The sequence below is a fragment of the Podarcis filfolensis genome, assembly GCF_964270895.1.
Source record: "Podarcis filfolensis genome assembly, chromosome: 9".
NCBI lineage: Eukaryota > Metazoa > Chordata > Lepidosauria > Squamata > Lacertidae > Podarcis > Podarcis filfolensis.
The window spans coordinates 57,361,247-57,381,974 of record NC_139610.1 but is presented as its reverse complement, the minus strand read 5'-3'; the positions used below and the strand labels follow the sequence as shown (position 1 = coordinate 57,381,974).

The 20,728-nt window shown below is 41.1% G+C and overlaps 2 protein-coding genes across 4 annotated transcripts in view; one reads left to right on the top strand and one right to left on the bottom strand.

The window, feature by feature from the left end:
- LOC310742342 (uncharacterized protein C4orf17) overlaps window positions 1-20,728 on the top strand; it is a 164,106-nt gene that overhangs the window by 111,944 nt on the left and 31,434 nt on the right. The window lies entirely within an intron of this gene.
- LOC310742322 (alcohol dehydrogenase 1A) lies at window positions 464-16,577 on the bottom strand. Its single transcript, XM_083571624.1, has 9 exons — window positions 16,418-16,577; window positions 11,925-12,026; window positions 10,866-11,004; window positions 10,409-10,496; window positions 9,407-9,626; window positions 7,083-7,346; window positions 5,550-5,685; window positions 4,351-4,489; window positions 464-2,396 (listed from the first exon to the last, which is right to left on the bottom strand). Exons 1-9 carry the CDS (start codon window positions 16,433-16,435, stop codon window positions 2,372-2,374), a joined length of 1,131 nt encoding a protein of 376 aa, XP_083427750.1. The 5' UTR covers window positions 16,436-16,577; the 3' UTR covers window positions 464-2,371.

The following is a 20,728-nucleotide window of genomic DNA, read 5'->3' as shown; positions in this document are numbered from 1 at the left end:
TCCATAAGACGCACAGACATTTCCCCTTACTTTTTAGGAGGTAAAAAGTGCATCTTATGGAGCGAAAAATACGGTAGATGAGAGGGCCACCCCATGCCCACCCCATTGAGCTTCATGGTTGAGTAAGAAGCTGAACACAGATGTCTCCATTGGATCCAACATTCTTTGTATTGGATCTACTTTTGGAGAGCTGACAGTACTGTTGGTGTACATGCTCCCCCCAACATGATTTCTGGTCAAGCTACCATGGAAAAAACTTCAGGCAAGTGAAAGGAGTTAACCTGTGTCCCCCCAGATATTGGAATCCAGCCCCTCAGCCCTAGCCAATGACCAGGGAGTGATGGAAGTTGTAGTCCAGCAACATTTGGAGGGCTGCAGGTTGCTCCCTTTTATCTACTCCTTTCAGGTTATAAAGGTTGCCAAATAGCTGGATTGCAGAACTCACAGATTCACGCCAGATGAATACAGGAAAGTTGTTTTATTGATTACATATACATGCCAAGGGGGGGAAAAAGACACATCAAAGAGCAGAGACAATGGTAGAAAGGAAAACAATAAGGTAAAATCAGGCTACACCTAAGTGCATGGGTTCTAATACAAACTGCTACTATAATCTTAGCTCATCTCTTGGCAAACTTAGGGTCAACATACAGATGGCAGGGGAGACTGGGGACGTGGCCGCCCAACATTTTCATAAATATTCCATAAGTTCTCAGCAGCTAAGCCAATGCATAAGGAGGTCCCGTTTCAATATACTGGAAGCAAAGTCCTTACAGCTGATAGCAACAAAAGTTTCAGAAATGATAACCTGCTATTAGGCCACATCTTTCTTTCGTAGACTTTATCACATGCTGAGATGGGAATTAGCAAGAACTTTGGTCTGGATTCAACTAAATGAACATGCTAACGGAAACCAGGACAAGGGGATCTGCTAGCAATTTACCCTCCCCTGCGCCCTCTGCACCTTCTCAAAATTCACTCTGGAGCATCAGGATAAACCCCTAGAAAAGTGCGGGGGCGGGGGAGAGGGAGGTTATTCCATCTGGCAAGCAAGAAGTGGAGGAGTGGAGTTTGGATTTGATATCCCGCTTTATCACTACCTGAAGAAGTCTCAAAGCGGCTAACATTCTCCTTTCCCTTCCTCCCCCACAACAAACACTCTGTGAGGTGAGTGAGGCTGAGAGACTTCAAAGAAGTGTGACTAGCCCAAGGTCACCCAGCAGCTGCATGTGGAGGAGCGGAGACGCGAACCCGGTTCCTCAGATTACAAATCTACCGCTCTTAACCACTACACCACAAGTGCTTCCACTGTCAGAACAATCATAATAGCACAAGGTTGAATTCCTCCCATTATGAGAACCTGTGTGTCCCATGACTTAATCTGGTGCCTAACCCATCTCTCTGTATATATAACAAGTCACTTAAAAGATTAACTAGTACCGGCTTTGCCTTTGGAAACAGAAATATAGTTATTTTACCGTAAGTATAATCTATTGTAATGTGATTTATAGTAGCACTTTTTTTTACTGGCAATTAAAAAACTTTAGCTAGACTTTACTGCACCCTTGAAACAATTTGTATAATTAATATAGATACTGCTAAATTAAGGCACTTTGTATACAGCTCTGAGTGATGAAAGAAATAGAAATAGATGCAACAATTGCTCTGATCCAGATGGCCATTCCGAGTACTCAGATACATACATTGAGCTCTTCGGGTGAGGTCCCATTCATGTAAAATGCATATTATCAATGGAGAACTAAATTGCACATGCATCCATTTGCATGCACAAATAGTGCTCAAAGGAAAGCTTTTGTACATGGAGAAATTCTACACATGCATCTGAGTTCTTCATCTATAAGCCATTTCTAGATCAGAAAGAGAGTTTACATGAAATCTTACTCAAATGCCAAATGGATAAAATGATGTATTTTTAATATGTTAGTCCAATATAACATGTCATTCTCTGGCTGGAAATGAAAGTCATAATTATGTTTTTTTTTGGGAAACAATAAGAAACTCAATATTATGTCAAGCTCCTTAACACCTGATAACTTGAGAACTGTGTTTGCAGTAGTTTTCATTTATTTGGAAGCACAGAGAGGCTACTGTGCAGAAAATACCTTACCAAAAGAAGGTATTAGATTACCTTTGGCCATCACCTGGTCAACTAAGCTCTCAAGCATGTACATGTTTTCAACTCCTTAGCTAGAGAGAAAGCAAACCTCTTCAGATTTGGTCCATTAAGCAAACATGAGAAGAGAAGAAAATGAAAATATAAACAAACTTAGCACTCATATTGATTATAGACATTGGGAGTAGTAGCTTCCTCTATTGTTCACTCTGTCATCCTTCTTCTCACCGCAAGATATTAAAATGTCAAGACAGTGCGGATGCTGAAACATAAAAAACAATATATATATATGATTCTGACAAGCCTTGTTTCCCAGGTACTCAAAGAGAGCTGCTAGAATCTTACTGTCTCCTGTACTTTTCCAACCTGCCTTTGCAGGATATCAGTGACTACTAGCTATGATGTCTATGTTCTGCCTCCACTGCTGGTGGCCGTATGCCTTCAAATACTGCTTACTGTTGGGAAACTGTGTACGTGCAGCTACTCACACAGAGTGAATTAAGGTTTGGCAGACAGCCAGAAGGCAATCTGAAGGAGTAAGTCTGCCTGCTGATAACAGAGGCTCCCTGATTGGTCAAGCTCTCTCAAGGGAGTGATAATTAATGGCCTACTAACTGGAATACGTGTGTTCAGTGGTTGAGTTCAGAGTTCTGTGTCAGTGTAGGAGTTGTGAGTTGTGTCAGAGAGAGCTAGCATAAGATCCGTGTTCTGTTCCTGTAAATAGTCCACTGTATATAATAAACACCTAACCACAAGTTCCTGGTTCCTGCTTCGTCTATTCTGTCTGCAGCCAAGTCGCCAATTGCTTCCGTGGATTCTGCGTGTACTCTGCTAGGTCTGGCTAAGGTCCTGCAACTAGTCAGAAAGTTGTGAAACTCCAATAGGTTTTGCCAATATGGTTTCCCATATACATCTGGTTGGTCACTATGAGAACAATCTGCTGATGAGCCTTTGACCTGATCCAACAGGACTCTTCTCATGGGAGAGAGAAGAGTCAAGGATGTTTGTCTTGTGCACATGGTAGTGGTCCACATGCAATCAGAAAGGGCCCAGCCATTAGGTAGTGTGAGGCCACTGCCTCAGGCAGCAAAAGCCCCCCAAGCAGCATACCCATGAGTTCCCCTCCTGCCCCACCACCTCCACCAGTGGCAGAGAAGCAGAACCGATTTGAGGCAAGACAGCGCCCATTTTGGGTGAGATCTTGCCTGAAATTGGCACCAGCGGTGACAGTGCTTCTTGCCAGCAGTGGATGCAATGGGGCACAGGGCAGTGGCATAGCAGGTGGCCACAGGAGCAGATAGGTGGTAGTGACAACAATGACAGCAGAACTTCCAGGTGTCACATAAGCAGAAGCAGCTGCCTTGTCACAGGTGAGACTGTTTGTCCATCCATCGGAACCTGGTTAGTTTGGCCATGACCTGATGATAATCATCTTGTTGTAACACAGAGGCAGGCTTCTTCACTGGTAGAACCAGTGTTGTTGAATGCTCTGCCTGCTAAAATATGAGACACCCCATAGGTACTGGCATTTTGCTGCCTCGTGAAGATGCATCTCTTTAGACAAACATTCTCCTGATCTCCAGACCTGAAGCTCCGGATCTAATAATTTCAGTGCTGCTTAATTGATAAACCATTTTAATGCATTTATTTCATTATGCATTTTAATTAGGTGTAAAGAGATATTCTATACTTGGTTTGTAAACCCCTTAGAAGCCATTTCGTCAAGTAAGCAATATCAATACAGGCAACCCCCCATTCAATATGTGTGCAACTGTGCACATGTGCATTGCGCCAAACCCAGAAGTTACACAAAAACATCACAAAAATGTCAGAAACGGAATGTTTGCAGGCTTTTCCAATGGTGTTTCAAATATATGCAATTTCACTGATTTGCACGGTGTCTCAGAACACAACCCCCAGGTAAATGGGGGTGGTGGTTTGCCTGTATTTCTTGCTTTTTCCTGCTATGCCACCTGATCCTTTTGTGAAAGATTGTAAACTGAACCTACACATGCAAATTGGATGTTCTGCTACGGAAATTACAGACATCATCCCAAACCCATCACCTGTGTGGAGGCAGCAACTGACATGGAGGCTTCCATTCGCCCAGTTAGTCTTGCCTGAATGGAAATCTGCAGGTTTCCCCACAAACTGTACCCCATAGTCAAGGAGAAGGTATTTAAAAGTACAGCTAAGAAAGAAGAAAAAAGAATCACCTCTTTCCTGCCCGGAGCAATTCAAATCCTTCATTGATTTTTTCAAATGGTAGTGTATGGGTTATTAATGGATCCAAGATGAATTTCTTCCCCAGGAAATCAGAAACCAGTCTGGGGACAGAGTCTTTGCTCTTCCACCCTGAAAACCAGCAAAAAGGGAAATATCAGGCAAAATGCAACATGGAAATAAGAGCAATACAAACTGTGAAACTATTTCCCTGAAGTTTTACTGCAAAGGACTCCTGCTTCCTTGAGAAAGAGCCACTAGAGCCCTTATCCAGGACTGTTGCGGCCGCAGCCATGCTGCCAGTAGCAGATGGCATTGTGGCACAGATACATTTACCCAATCTCTTGGTAGGTGCATTGCTGCTGCTTACCAGGAGGGGAAAGGGCAAACCAGAAGAGAAGGCAGAGCAGTGCAAAGGCACTGGTAAGTGCATTGGTTTGGATACACTAGTGCATTTAAACCATGTTGACCTCATTGCCACTTCCCCTTCTTGGTAAGAAGCAATGACTCACCTGCCAGACATCAGGTAAGACTAAGAGCCTCCATCCCACTACTGCCTGTCGGCATCCTCTGACTCAGGATAAGTTCCTTGTTTTACCTCTGTCTCACCAGTCTTGAATAAGCCAAATAATACAAAATAACTAGCTGGCCAGCTCCTCCCGGGAAGTGGAGCCCACTACAGTCCAGCTTTGGTCATGAGGCTTCATCTGACTCTAGCTCACTGCAGGGACAACTTCTCTTGCAGCTATCTTGGAGCTGTCCAAAGTGCTGAATGCTCTCTGCTTGGCTTGGACTTAAGACTGCTTCCCCTGCAACCGTTCAGGCTCCCACTGAACTGGACAGCCTGTGTTCCTGGATCCAGCAGTTCACTGTTTCTCACTCCACCCTCCTCCCCAACTCTAAGAACCTCCCAGAGGAGCTTGAATTAGTACTGAGAAATGGGGAGCTATCAAGTAAGTATGCCGATGGAACTCTTGTCATTGGCAGCTGACAACAGGATTCAGTTGTGTGCTGTTCCTGGGTTTGGAGGTACAGTTTGTACATTTCTGCATTAAATATCCCAAAGCACACTCAGAAACTCACCACCATGTCCAAAATTATCCCTTATTTGTGGACATGAAACTATCCAAAATTTTAACCTGCATACATGGAATTAATATGCTTTTTTTTGAGGGGGAGCCCACAATCATACCTCCAAAAACAGATCCTTTCCAGGTACGTCCTGTGAAAAGCAACATCGGGTCAACAGCAATTGTAGAGGTGGAAGGAGGCACTCCCACAATTACACTGGTCCCATAGTTGTTGTGGCACGATGCCAGGGCAGCCGTCTGAGGTAAAACACAAAGACATGGCATTTCATTATTTGTTTCACTTACAAAATGTGGTGATGACAAAATAAAAGCTCTTTCCTGGCCTAAATAGTAAAATGGGACAATGGTTAAAAATCCCAAAGCATCTGAATTTTAAAGCTTTCATTATTGTTTTTCTTCTCTTTCCCTTGAAAAATGTACTCTTTGAATCTTGTAGATAGGGAATATTTGATGACTAAGAATTCTGATGTATTTTGACCTGATCTGCATCTCCAAGACTACCATGTGAATCATAACGTAATTGTCCTTTGGATGTTGTGTCTCCCAGAATTTTGCAATACTGTTCTCAGCTCAGCTCAGAGAGAAAGAGAGAGAGAGAGAGATGTGGTAGGCAACTGTAAGTGTAATGCCAGACTAGGGATTTGAATCACCTGGAAGAGGGAATTTACAGTAATATCTTGGTATGGAAGTATCTGCCAGTTTCTCATTTTTTCCACACTCTTCTACATTTTGCAGCAATTTATGGTTTATTTCATTTTTAAAATCCTCATGCAAATCCACTGGCATTTTGCTGCTAATTTCTCCTAATAAAAACAGGTTTATATACAGTTTTGATCAATTTTTGCAAGCTATTTCCCCTAATATAATGCATATTTATATGTTATTTTCCCAATCTCTTCATTTTTATGCACACGTTTCCCTAATACATTTTTCTAAACATTGGTTGGAAAACTGCACTGCAAAATTCAGAGAAGTGCAAATTTGAAGGAGAGCCGTGTTTTTGTTTGCATAATGTTTAGGAAAATGCAGATCTGAGACATTCGGCTTTAGATGCATACTGAATCAAATTTCTTCTCCATCCCTCCATCCCTTTTCATGTGGCACAGCCTACCCTCAGACATCAGTCATGCACCACAACCAGCTTTATATTTTGCCACATATTTGTCCACCCAGGACTTTCTCAATCAATACTCCTGACTGTTTATACTACTGCATAAATGGATGCTGGGTCTCTGAATTTTTTTGTAACTTTTTATTTGTTTTATGATAATTTTTTTATTATCTGTACACTTTTTTGGACAGTGCATAAAAGTGCATTTAAATAAATGAACAGTTAACTAACTAACCTGGCTCTTCCCACTATGAATCGGACTCTCTTAATGGTTAGATGCTAAATGCTACATCACATCCACTAAACAGAGAAGAAATGTTTAACTTGAATAGAGGGATTGAAACATGCACAGGAGTGGGGCATATGGAATAAAGCTGAAAATGACTAGAGTTCACAACACCCAGTGCCTGGCTGAAGATATGCATTCCCCAATAGGGTTGAAGTACTGATCTATCCCCAGGTTGGCAATTTTAATTCTGCCTTATTGGCACTATTTGGCAGTCCAGTTTCTGAAGTCACATACCATGGTGTCTGTGCGCCCAATCACCTCAAACGAGTAGTCTACACCTTCACCATCAGTCAAGTCAAACAGCACTTCATTGATGGGCTTCTTGAAATCCAGAGGGTTGACGCACTCTGTGGCTCCCATCTCTTTAGCCTTGGGAAATTTGTCCTTATTGATGTCGACCCCAATGATTCGGGACGCTCCAGCTGCTTTGCAGCCCATGACGGCTGAGAGACCAACTCCTCCCAGACCAAAAACAGCACAGGTTGAACCAGGCTCCACCTAGGAAACCATAAGATCCAAAAAATGGTTGCAGAGCTCGGTAGTCCTAGTATATCTCAGTGCAGCATACTTTCCCAACTTTTGTTCAGAAGACAATTTTACTGGTGTGGAAAAAATATGTAGTATTTTAACTTCTCAAAACAGGGTTTGGGCAATAGGTGGACAGGGAGCTATTTCCATCCTGCTCTGCTAATTCACCTGGCTTTTTGGTCCCTTCCAGTAGGGACCAGCTTAGAATTTCAGAAATAAGGAGCATTTAAGGAGCTGTACCCTCTGAAATATGGTCCTTCTGATATGTGGTACAAAAAGTGTAAAATATGGAGCTATCCTTTGTGTGTTATGTATTCTGGATTAGTCTCTGGGCGATCTATCCCTTGAAATGGTAATTCGCAGACTTTGGTTCCTGAAATCCAGGTTTACACAATACCTAGAACACATCAGAGGGTTCTATACCTTGATTGTAGAACACCTGTTTTGGCTCAGTACAAAACAGCTTCTCAAGACTGTTGGAGATAATGGTCCAAGGGGACAGCATGACATACCTATGGTGACAGCAGCATGTGCTCTGTCTCTTTGCTGTGACAGCTAATTAGGCAAGACACTGCTGTGCTGAGATGGGACAACAAAGGACACATTGTATGGAATGCTAATGATGCTCAGCTACTTTACATTATTTTTCATCTCAGGATGAAATGAACAGGGGAACAAGGGATGAGACAAGACAAATGCATCCTGACTCATATGCAAATGGTAGGTAAATGGCAGAACTGAGCAGACCAATCTGTCAATGAGAACACAAATAATTGTATTTGCATCTAAGCCTGTGGTTCTCAAACATTTTTCTCCGCGCCACACTTTCAGAATAAAAATTTTCTCATGCCACACCGATTTTTTTTAAATTGATAAGAAATGCACTGGGAAACAAAAAGAAACAACTTCTAGCAGTGCTTGACTTATAACATAGAACACAACTACTTTATAAGATGATCATGGGACATCCAGAAAGTATAAAGCAATGCAGCTACATAAGAACATGAATCATTCCCAGGCTATAATTCTAAATGAGCCTCTTACATATGTACACAAAATATGTAAACAAAGTCAATGAGAGGTATGAGCTTGCTTTGGCTAGGTAATTTCATTTATATTAGGTCTAATTTGAGACAAACAAACTCATGTCTCCTCATCAACACAATGAAGCCGTTCACTGTCTGATCATTCATATTTGTCCGAGTTGAAAATCCCTGTTCACACCAATATGTTGTGGAGAACAATATGTTGTGTAGAAGAACAGCCAATGCTCTTTGAAGAGAGGTGTGGATACTGTTTCTGTTTGTATACCCCCCCCCAATATTTTGATACTATACTATTATTTTATTTATTTATTTATTTATTTGTACCCCACCCATTTGGCTGGGTCTCCCCAGCCACTCTGGGCTGCTTCCAACAAAGATTAAAAACACATTAAAATGTCACACATTAAAAACTTCCCTGAACAGGGCTGCCTTCAGATGTCTTCTAAATGTCAGGTAGTTGTTTATCTCTTTGACATCTGATGGGAGGGCGTTCCACAGGGCGGGTGCCACTACCAAGAAGGCCCTCTGCCTGGTTCCCTGTAGCTTTGCTTCTTGCAGTGAGGGAACCGCCAGAAGGCCCTCGGCGCTGGACCTCAGCATCCACGCAGAACGATCAGGGTGGGGATGCTCCTTCAGGTATACTGGGCCGAGGCCGTTTAAGGCTTTAAAGGTCAACACCAACACTTTGAATTGTGCTCGGAAATGTACTGGGAGCCAATGTAGGTCTTTCAAGACCGGTGTTATGTGGTCTTGGCGGCCGCCCCAGTCACCAGTCTAGCTACCGCATACTATACTATACTATACTATACTATACTATACTATACTATACTATACTATACTATACTGCTTAAATGTTTCTTTGATTGTCCTTGAATCTTCCCACCGCCCTTGCCATCCTCTCCTGCCACACCAATGTGGCATGCCACTCCTTTTGAGAAGCACTGAGCTAAGCAGAGGATATACTTGTGCTCTAGTAGAACTCACCTTGGCTGTTTGAACTGCTGCACCATAGCCGGTGGAAAACCCGCAGCCGATCAGACACACTTTTTCCAAAGGAGCAGCAGCATCAATTTTCACCACTGCATTTTCGTGTACCACAGTGTATTCCGTGAAGGTGCTGGTGCTGATGAAATTATGAAGGCTTTTCCCTTTGCAGGTGAACCTGCTGGTGCCATCAAGCATTAATCCACGAGCCTCACTGAGGCTGTTGAAAAGAGACAGGCAGAAATGGGGGAAAAAATAGATGTGACCTTAATGTGCATCTTAAAATGCAAATAGCACCACCTGGTTGTGTATATATAACAGTTATTGTAGTTCGGGTTAACCCTTTCCTTCTCTGCAGTAGCCTTGAGGAAAATCCTCCTCTAAATCGTTATTGTATCGGGAGGGAAGCTTCTATCAGAGGCAGTGCCAAATACTGGCTATAGTGCCAAATGGAAGCAGGTGAAGAACAAAGTGAATCAGTACCAGTGCCTTGAATGAACTAGTTTAGTTTAACAAAGTTCACTGAATTGAGTCAAAAAGCTCTGAACTACAGAGTGAACCGAAGATGAATTAGATGAGAGGCAGTGTGGTGTAGTGGCTAGAGTTTTGCCTAGAACCTGGGAGAAACCAGGGTTCAAATTCCCACTCAGCCACAAAGCCCACTGGGTGACCTTGGAACAAACCCTGCCTCTCAGCCTAACCTACCTCACAGGGTTGTTGTGGGGATCACATGAGAAAGGAGTACACCATGTACACCACCTTGGGCTCCTTGGAGGGAAGGTGGGGTATAAACACAATTAATTTAAAAAAAAGCAGTTCCTTTTTAAAAATGAACTGCTCTGATTAATATAAGGAGATGGAACACTGCCTTGTGTTCCTGCCTCTCTCCCTTTGTTTTAATTTAAACAACAGCTATTAAATTATGTCAGAAAAACTGTGTAATAATAATAATAATAATAATAATAATAATAATAATAATAATGAAAAACAACTGAAGCTCACTCATGTTCAGAACAGAGGTTCCCTTTGGTACTTCGGCAAGAAGTGCATTTTCCACATTGTGGAACAAAGAGGGGGATTACTTTGTCTCCTGTGGAGGAAAATACACAAATAGTTAAAACTTTTACATGAGACCCCATAACAATGTAGGAAAGCACAACTCAGCAGCCACTTAAGTAACACAACACTGGGAAGAAGGACTGCAGTGTCATCAAAGAACTGTATTAAAACTTTTTTTAAAAAAACAACCCCACATATTCATCATAAACTGGACAATTTGCATAGTGCAAAGACAACCTTCTATTTGTTTGCACAGGGCAAAAACGTTTACACTGTGATTTGCGAGTATTAATTTTGCAACAACTGCTTCAGCTGAGACACCGATGGCCACAAGTGTTATCATGTGAGAAGTAGCCCTCAGGGTCTCATGTGAAAGCCCTTCACCCCCCACTCTTCATACCTGGTTTCACACAAGTCACTCCCTCTCCAACACTCTCTACAACACCAGCTGCTTCATGGCCCAGAACAATCGGAAAAGGCATAGCAAAGGCACCGCTGATCACATGGTCATCTGAGCGACAGATCCCTGTGGCCAGAATCTGCACAGAAACAAAATTGTGCTTCAGGAGAGGAGAAATCATTGTGTTCTTTTCCTGTTTGGACGTTAGATATTAACATATTTCATGATAACTCTTTTAGCACCTGGCTGTTACCTGTGGAACAACATCTTGCAGCCCAGAGATGAAAAACATGTGACCTTCCAAATGTTGTTGGACTCCCAGCTCCCATCAGACACTGTCAGTATGGACAATAGTCAGTGATGATGGGAATTGGAGTCCAACAATATCTGGAAGGTCACAGGTTCACCATCCCTGCTCAAGGCTCTTGAATAAAAAATGTTCACAGAAGGGTTGAAGGAACTAGATTCTCCTACAGCAAATGATGAAACCAACAGTTAGATAATCTTGCATGCTTGCATTATTTTATTTTTTTGCTAAACCCATTTAATATGTATGGTGTACTTCTTAGGAGCTGGAATGATAATATTTGCTAAAACAGTGGCAAACAAGGGAAGACAGAACGTCTAAGGCTGTAGACACATTCAGAACACATTTCCCCCCCCCTCCAGTTCTGGACACTGTTGTTAACCCCTCACAGAGTTACAATTCTGAGTAATCCTTAACAAACTACGGTGCCCAGAATTCTTTGAGGGGAAAAAAAGAGCTTTGAATGTGCTTTAAAGGTATATACAAAATAAAGGGTCTGTTTACCTTGGTTAAACTCGTGGCCTATCAAAGACCACCATTACATCATCAAATGTGTGAAGTCTTGTTATATGCTCTTTATTAAGAGAATTCTATATCTCTAATGTAGACTGTGACTTCCTGAATTTGATTTCATAAATGCTATGTAGCCGTAACATTTTGGACTATATCTTGTGTTTTTCAATAAACAAAGAACAACATTGCAAGGATGAGTCTTCAGTCCATGTATCATCAACGTGATATGTCTTGTTTACCTTAATGCGAACTTCATGAGCCTTCGGAGGAGCTACTTCCACTTGCTCAATGCTCAGAGGTTTCTTAACTTCCCAAGCAACGGCTGCTTTGCATTTAATGACCTGTCAAGATGATAGAAGATATCAAATCACTTTTGTTATTGTGTGTTACACTTGAGGCACCTTAGATCATAGCTGGAAGATGGACCTCTGAGGTCTTCTAGTCTATGTTCAACGTCAGAAAGGTCCAACCAGTGAAGACAGGAGCAGGAAGAGCAAATAGTCTCTTGTGCATTGTAGATTTTTGAGGATATTTTCATTGAGACCTTTTGCAAGTGCCATAGGAAGTACCAGTAGGCACTCATGGGCACTCTGTTGGCAAACCTTGCCTAGCATAGGAATGGAGAAACCACAATGAATAACAGCTGAGCGGCTGCTGGAAGCTTGCTCCTACCTTCCCTTCATCCTATGACCTCTGCATCTCTTCCTTTTAGGTATGGAGAACCTCTGGCCTGCTGGCCCAGTTTATATTTTATATTGACATGCTCATTATGACATTTATGAAACATTGCCTGTGTATTGGGATTTTCATTTGGTCTGCTGAGATTGGAGCTGCACATTTTTATGAATATGATGGTAACATTTGTAAGCCTTAGCTATTGACTGAAGTTAGATGGAGTTGTGTAAACAGTTCTACTTTTCAGGGAAATCAAACATTCACTCCCTTGAAAAATTGCCCATAATTTTCCCCTTGAAAAATAAGATTCCATTTGCTAAGGAATCTTATAGCAATGGGTGACACTGAATAATATACCAAAAATATTAAAACCATAAAAATATCAGAATATTCAGCTGCTGCTGAGTCTTCAAAGACCTGGAGGAAAAAGTTACAATAATGAACAAAATTAAGATTTGGGGTAAGATTTGCAAGTTCTCCGTGAAAGAAACGAATTGATTCAATATACAACATAAGTTGGGAGGGATGAAGGAAATGTGTGAGAAAAAAACAGTTTCCAGATGCAAATCCTGCCAATTTTTATTGTGCAAAGTAGTTTATTTTCAAGAATTAGCAATGGTCCATAACTGGTTAATGGCAAAATCTTCCCCAAATTAACTTCCAAGATTAATTATTGGACAAGCCTAAAGAAAAGTGCCATATACAAAGGCTAGCTTTCAAAAACTGAGTGGATTAACTATTTCCAGATGCGTATCTAGGAAGAGTGCTTTAATTATTCAATCTGTCATGCAACATAGCACATTTAGAGATCCATACACATAGAAGTAAGAGCTGTGTGTGGAGAGAGGCCCTTTCCTCATCCTTTGGCCCCTTTGGGAAACTCAGCAAACCTTCTGCACCTGTCATTGGGAGGGGAGAGTGCAGCTGAATGGGGCACAGCTGTGGGCAGCCTGAGAAATTACCTTCCACCTTGGGCCTGCCCATAAAAAGCAAATCTAGAGTGAGAGATGAGGGTGACGTTGCCTTCTGTTTCCAGGGTCTTGTCTGATATTTGCAGGTGAGCTGTGAGTTTGTTTGGGCTCTGGGTGAGAACCCAGAGGCTGAGAGAGAGGGTGTGTCAGAAGGAAAATGAATTCATATTGAAATATATGAATTAATGCAACATTTTTATATGTAACTGTATTTTTGTAATATTTTGTTTGTCTGATGTTGCTTCAGTTTTTTGTACACTGCAATGAGAGAATTTTTTTATCTATTAAGTGCTAAAGAAGTTAAATAATCAAATAGACTAATGCAGATTTACAAGACAGATTTTGGTATTTTTCTTGTGGGAAGGAATTATAGGACCTCTTATGAGAGAGCCAGTGTGGTGTCGTGGTTAGAATTTGTAGTGGTTAGTGTTGGGTTAGGACCTGAGAGACCAGGGTTCAAATCTCCACTTGGCCATTAACCTCACTTGGGCCTGTCACTGCTTCTCAGTCTAATCTATCTCACAGGAGGAAAAATTGAGGAGGAACTACAGTGTATGCCACCTCCTTGGAGAAAAAAGTATGATATAAATTCTGTTGGTGTTTTTTGTGAGGTTTTTTTTTAAAAGTGATGCTAAAACAACTCTTAGCCTGGAACGTGTCACTGCCAATACTATTAACGCAGAATAGAATGTAGAAGGGAGGTATTTTCAAATGAGATGATGAATATTCTTGCCAGCACATATTTTACACTGGAATTTCATATCTGGCAAATGCAATAAATGTGGTGGTGTGTTGTTGTTTTTAGTAACCTCATTTAAATACAACCAGTAAAAGCTGCCTAAACAACATCCAGTATCAGTTCATTTACTTTATCTCTTTTGCAGAAAACTGCTTCTTGGCAGGACATTCTGTAATAGTGAAGCAATCCCCACACCACTAAATATGTATCATCTATCTGACATGCTGTCTTTGGCAAAATTAGTCTTTTTTTTTTTAAAGCATGTCTGCTGTTATTGTAGGCAGCATTAACTTTGGGAATCCAGAACTACTGAATACCACAAACCACTTACTAGTGTCTCCTAGTTAAATGGTTCGTTGAATTAAATGATAAAAAGTGCCATAGGTATTTGTTCATAATAGAGTGTGAAGAAATACAACTTTTTGTATACTCCTTTTATTGAATTGTATCCAACTGTCTGAGGAGAACCATTTGACTAACTTGGCAGATCCACTTAATTCAACAGGTCTATTCTGAGTATTACTTCTGTCAGATACAACCCACTGAGTTTATGAGAGGAATAACAGAGGTCTGTGGAAGTACAGAAGCATTTCCATGATCCAAATTGAGATGTTGAATATCCTTAAGTATTCTTGTTAAAAATCAGTGGTGTGTGCATTCCTTATACTTTAGTTTATTTCCACATTGTGAAGTTCTGCTTATATATGTAGAAGAAAGCCTTATCTGTGTATTTATTGAAGAAAATTGTGTTTCTTGGCAGTGCATTCAGGAAAATACTCAACCGTTTCTCATAAAACAGGCATATTGTGCTTTAAATTATTTGAGCAAAGAGTAGCTGCCTCGGAACTGAAATATTAGAGGCCTGGCTTAAGAGTCTGTAGTACAGGGCTTAGACACAAAGGTAGCAAACATTGTGTGAGTTGTAGTCCAGCCACATCAACTCTCACCATTGGGAGTCCTGAAACATTGGGCTTCTCACTTTCTCAGTCTAAACTTCCTCCAGGTTACAGAGAAGAATAATGGGAACAACGGGAAGAAAACCGTACACACCTCCCTTAGCTCCTTGGGGAATAGGTAGGATTTAAATAAAAGGTGGTGTTCATTGTGAGCTTAATATCTGCATTCTATGTGTTCCAGCTGAAATATCTCCAGAAAGTTTTAACCCATAGCCATCAGATTTGCACCTTCATGGATTGTTTAATACATATCTTTTTTAAAAAATGAAATACTTTTCTCAATGTGTTAATGGGAAGGTCCATGGCTTAGTGGTAGAACATCTGTTTGGCATGCAAAAGATCCTGGGTTCAATTGCCAGTGTTTCCTGGTGGGGCTGAGAGAGAGCCTTGTCTGATATGCTGGAGAGCCACGGCCGGTCAGTGGAGCTCGGTGGACCAAATGGCCTGACTCTGCAAAAGAGCAGTGTCCTATGCTGCAGTGGAAGGAGGAAGAAGATAGGCAAAGAGCTTTGAGGTGCCTTGAAGATTAAAAAATGATGAAGTGGACTGTACAGCAGGAAAGCTTGTGACGGAATAAACGTTGGAAGTCTAAGGTGCCACAAGACTCCTTGTGAGTTTTGCTGCTAGAGATTAAGACTGCTAACCCTCTAAAATACATAGAGCAATCCCAGTCCTATAAGATCATGAAAATAAGAGGTATTTGGGGCATAATGTATGTACTGCTTTCATATAAGAGGGAAGCTTAAAAACTCCAAAGTGTGGCAACAATCCAGCAAAAGTGAAGCACTGTTGAAGTCCCATTGCTTCCAGCAAGAATGAGTTAAGCATGTATTTTAACTTTCGAGCTATAATTGGTGGAAACATAAGCAATGGCTAGGTATTGCTGCCCTACTTGTATTTTAACTTGAACTATGCTTGCTTTCTTTTTTCTTTTTAAAAAACCTTTTGCTCTCAAGTTTCCATTAGCTTAAAATGAGCTTTCAATGCAGCAGCCTTCAACATAACACATTTTGTTGGATACTGTTGTACAGTACTTACTTGTTCCTTCCCAAATCGGTGGGCTCTTCCTGGCCCATAGAATCATATACTTTTAGAGGTGAAAATGACCTCAAGGGTCATGAATGTTGCTTCTCCAGCTATTTGTGTTTTTAATTTTATAAGTTTTGTGATGACTCCATTGGAGTTTTATCCTTTTCAGCCCTGACTTTTAGAATCATTTTTTTAAAAAACTATATACAGTATATATAATCTCAACTGATACCCATGAAACAAATTTACAATTACAGGAAAAAAAATGAAAAGGAAATTAGTTTAAAAATCATTTGTGCAATCCAATATTAATTCTGGACCATGAGCACCAGTGAATACTCAGCGTTGATTTTTCTACTTACTTTGCCTGCGGTACTCATTGTGCTTCTTCCTCGGTTTTGCAGTCTCTCCTGCTCTCTGCTTTCTTGGTTTAGCCTGAGCAAATTGTTGGACAGTTTGCTTACCCAGTTCCCTTGCAAGCTACAACTGCACAAACACAGCTTGGTGCCTTTTAACCAAACCCACTTATTCTTAAATCCCACCCCAGAGCCCAAAAAGGAGATGCATTAGACCCCTCCTCTGCTATGATACACGATTCCACACTGCAGCTTAGCAGCAATGGAGATAACGCTTATTAGAAGTTGGTTGATGCTTATCAAGGTGTTTAAAACAGTACTATAAACAAATATCCACGCAGATATGTGCCAAATTAAACAGCATAAATCCATCCTGCTCTAATCACAGGTGCATCTAACATAGAAACCATTCATTTAGCTCCAGAGAGGAAATGAAACTAGATATATGGTGTCTAGCATGTTACACTCCAGACCAATCTAATGAGGGGATGAAGAGGCAGCACTCTTCCTGTAGAACCCACGATGCTCACTTGGCACCAGTTTTGATGAGTTTAGATACCCGGTGAAAATCTTATATATGCTAGGCCTTTTATTGACTAATGTTATATTTTTTTTAAAATTGCCATTCATGTGCATCAACTGTATTTTCTGTTTGTTTTTTGGTGAGTCTTTTGCTCTTTTTATTTTTAATGTACTAATGGCATTTTGTACCAATTGTTAATTTGTTTGGAATGCACCTCAGTTTCACAGACTGAAAGACAGGTGATAAATCTTTTCAGTCAATCAAACTTTGGTAGGTAGTAGAGTCACAGTAGATATATCCAATCAGAAGCTGTGATGGTCAGATCTGTCAAGGTCAGTTTTGCTCCATTTCTCAGTTTCTGCATCAGTTTGCAATGCTATGAGTTTTCCATCTGTACAAGCATTGCAGCTTGCCAGGCAAAATGACTCCCTCTTGCTGCCCCCAGTGCATGTCCTAGACTCTAGAGGATCTCCCAACCTTCCCCTGAATCCATTTGGGGGTCATGGGGGGAAAGGGGGAAAGTCCTGTTGCACAACTGGAAGTCCTTGCACAAGACTTCTACTTACTGAGTTCATTAAGTGAATCCTGCCCATTGAGTTGTATTCAACTAACATATACTCAGAGTAGACCCTCTGAAAGTAATAGCCCCAAGTTATTCATAGCTATTAATTTCAGTGGGTCTACTCTGAGTAAATTAGTTGACTACAAGCCATTCTTTTCTAAACAGTTAGCTGAATAAAAAGACTGGAAGTTTACTTTAACTAGGAGCTGGGAGGCATAATGTTTAAATGTTTAATGTTTCACGACTGCGTAGCTCGTAAGGTTTTCAGTTATGACAGCTGGCACTAGAATCAAGCTTTTATATAGGTCAGTAGAAATCCAAAAGGTCAGGCGGTGACAGTGGTTGGAGGGTTCTGACGAGAGAGAATAAAAGGATAGGAACAGCACTGTTGTAAAGAGTTTTTAGGAATGTGAGATTTCCTCTATGTGGCAAGAATGGCGAGTTTCTGTTGTAATCACTCAACAACTGGCCACTGCTCTGTTCTTTCATACCTGGTACCTAAGTATGTGAAATTGAAGGTTATTTATTGACTTCTCAGCAGCTTTTTTCTTAATCAGTTGTGATCGCCTTTGGGATCAATTAAATAAAATCTCTACTGGTAGAAGCAAAAAAATTTTTTTCCTTCCAGTAGCACCTTAAAGACCAACTAAGTTAGTTCTTGGTATGAGCTTTCGTGTGCATGCACACTTCTTCAGATAACTGGTAGAAGATTACTGATGCTGATGTGGGAACTTCATTCTGAGACCAAGATTCAGATTATGTTAAACCTTTCGGGTTCACTCTGAGATCCACCTGTCAGGGATACTTATTAGCCCCAGCATTGTCTTAACACTTACGCCAAATCTTGAATAACTGTTTTAAATAACATAATGTAATTATGTACCTCCTAAATTGGGAACCAAGAAAGATACAGTACTTATGTAGGCTGTTGACAATATTTAATTGTCCCAACTACAGCATGGGTCAAGAAGACTTTTGAAATATTTTAATCAATTGGCAGTGCAAGAAATGCTAAAAATTAATTATGAAAAGACAAAAGTTTTTGTTTTTGCCAATAATAATTTTATTTACCGTATATGCCGCCCATCTGACTGGGTTGCTCCAGTCACTCTGGGCAGCTCACAAAAGAATACTAAAAACACAATAAAACATCAAACATTAAAAACTTCCCCATCCAGGGCTGCCTTCAGATGTCTTCCAGAAGTCAGATAGTTGTTTATTACCTGGGTTTAAAAAACACAAGAGACAAACTGATGGGCACCCCATTGAGCAGGTGAAATCCTTTAAATATCTAGGTTTACGCTTTTCTTCATCTGGCAATTGGAATAAACACTTCATAAATACTAATAAATTGACTATTAATACACTGAACTCATTTGCTGTATAAGAAATAAGAGTGCTGAACCGTATAAAAAAGATAATCCTTGTCAGAATTTCAGATTGTGTGATTCCCCCCCCATTGCAATGTTCAGTTAAGAAGGCATGTTATTGTATAGCTCATTTTATTATTTTTACTCTGTTTCGTTTTTATTCTGTAAAGCTTCCCTTGCAACTTTTATTATAGGGAAGTCAGTAAATATCACAAATAAACATATTAACAGTTTGAAGCTGAGGGAGAAGATGCTGAGCCCGTGTGTGTGTGTGTGTGTGTGTGTGTGTGTGTGTTTTACTGAGTAGGATCAGCTCTAGACCTTTGGGTGCCTGAGGCAAAGTACAAAATGGTGGCTCTATCACTCCATGTCCAGTAGCTGCCTGAATGGACAGCTGAATCTTGTTTCAGTACAGGCTATAGGATAGTGTCCTCCATCGTGCTTGAAGTCACCAGACAAGTTATGGAGGTGCTGGTCAGGCCAGGAACCACACATAGCTCTTTCTCCGCCAACAGAAGAGCACATAGCCAGTAGGCTCAGGAGCAACAGCCAAGGGGATGCTGATGTTGTCCTCCCTCCCCTCAATCTGTCTGATAGGACCAACCTTTCTGTTGAGAACAGTTTCCTCCATGAAAACTGTTGTGCTAGAGCCAAATTCTGTCTGCTATCACAGTAACGAAAATTTATGAGTCTGTTTTCCACCTCACATCGTGCATTTGGCCTATCATGCCTTGAACCCACCAATCATGGTGGGATGTAAAACAACAAATACATATTTTGCATTGCTGTTAAGTTGTTCCTTTCATCAGCTCATGATTTATGGAAGGGTTTTTTTTTTTTGCATGATATGATCATAAGGTGGTAGTAAAGAGAAAAGTGGAGGAAAATATTTGGGAAGACATTTAGAGAGGGAGGTACTCAGCTGCATGGTTGCTAGGCTGCAGACTTTGGCACCAAGGCTCAGGTTTTTGAGTTCAATCTTGGTGCAGCTGTTAAAATCTCAAGGCCATTTGATAATCTGGCAAAACTACACACTTGATAGTCTGCCATGCCTGCATACTTAGAAGAAGCTATGTCCAAGTAGTGAATTGGGGAGGAAGATTCAGTTCAGTTTGCATTTTATTGTGAACATACTTAACTGGCAGTTCCTAAAACAACACCCAGACCAAAACACGGTTCTCCTTCAGAACTCATACTTCTCTGAGTGTTGCAGTGCAATTCTCCAACCAAAAAACTATGGGCACCAATGCACATATTAGAGGGGAAGTATGGGGGTGGGTGGGAATTACATCTGTTTAGTGAAAATAACATACAGAACGGCATCATATCAAGGAACATGTCTTGCACAAATTTGTCAACATTGCATACAGAGTAAGTCTTTTAGGGGAAATATGAGGAGGGTCAGGAGCAGGATTCTGGGGAAGGTTCAGACAGGTTCCTGCCCCTGCTTTTGCCTCCCCTGGGGGGAAGTGTCTAAGAGTCAGCTGGATACTGAGTGGGCACCTCCTTCACCAAGGACATAGAGATGCCAGAGCCAACGCAAACAAAGATGTCCTGCCCATGCACAGGCATGCCTGCTCGCTTGCCCAGAGCAGAAACACCTGTTGTTTGCCACTTAATTATTGTGCTTGCTGCACTCTTCAATAGGAAGGAGCAGGTTTCTGTGTAGCCTGTTGGGCCAACGGCTGAACTCTGAACTCACACTTAGCCATGCAGTGTCTTTAACCTTTGCTTTGGCCAGGTCTATGCATTAAAGAGTTTGGCAGAACCAAAATCCTGAGTGTGAGCTCTTCCTCTGACAGGGAGGGCCAGGACACGGTCAAGTATTTGAGAAGCCCTGCACAAAGCACTTTGCAAGCCCT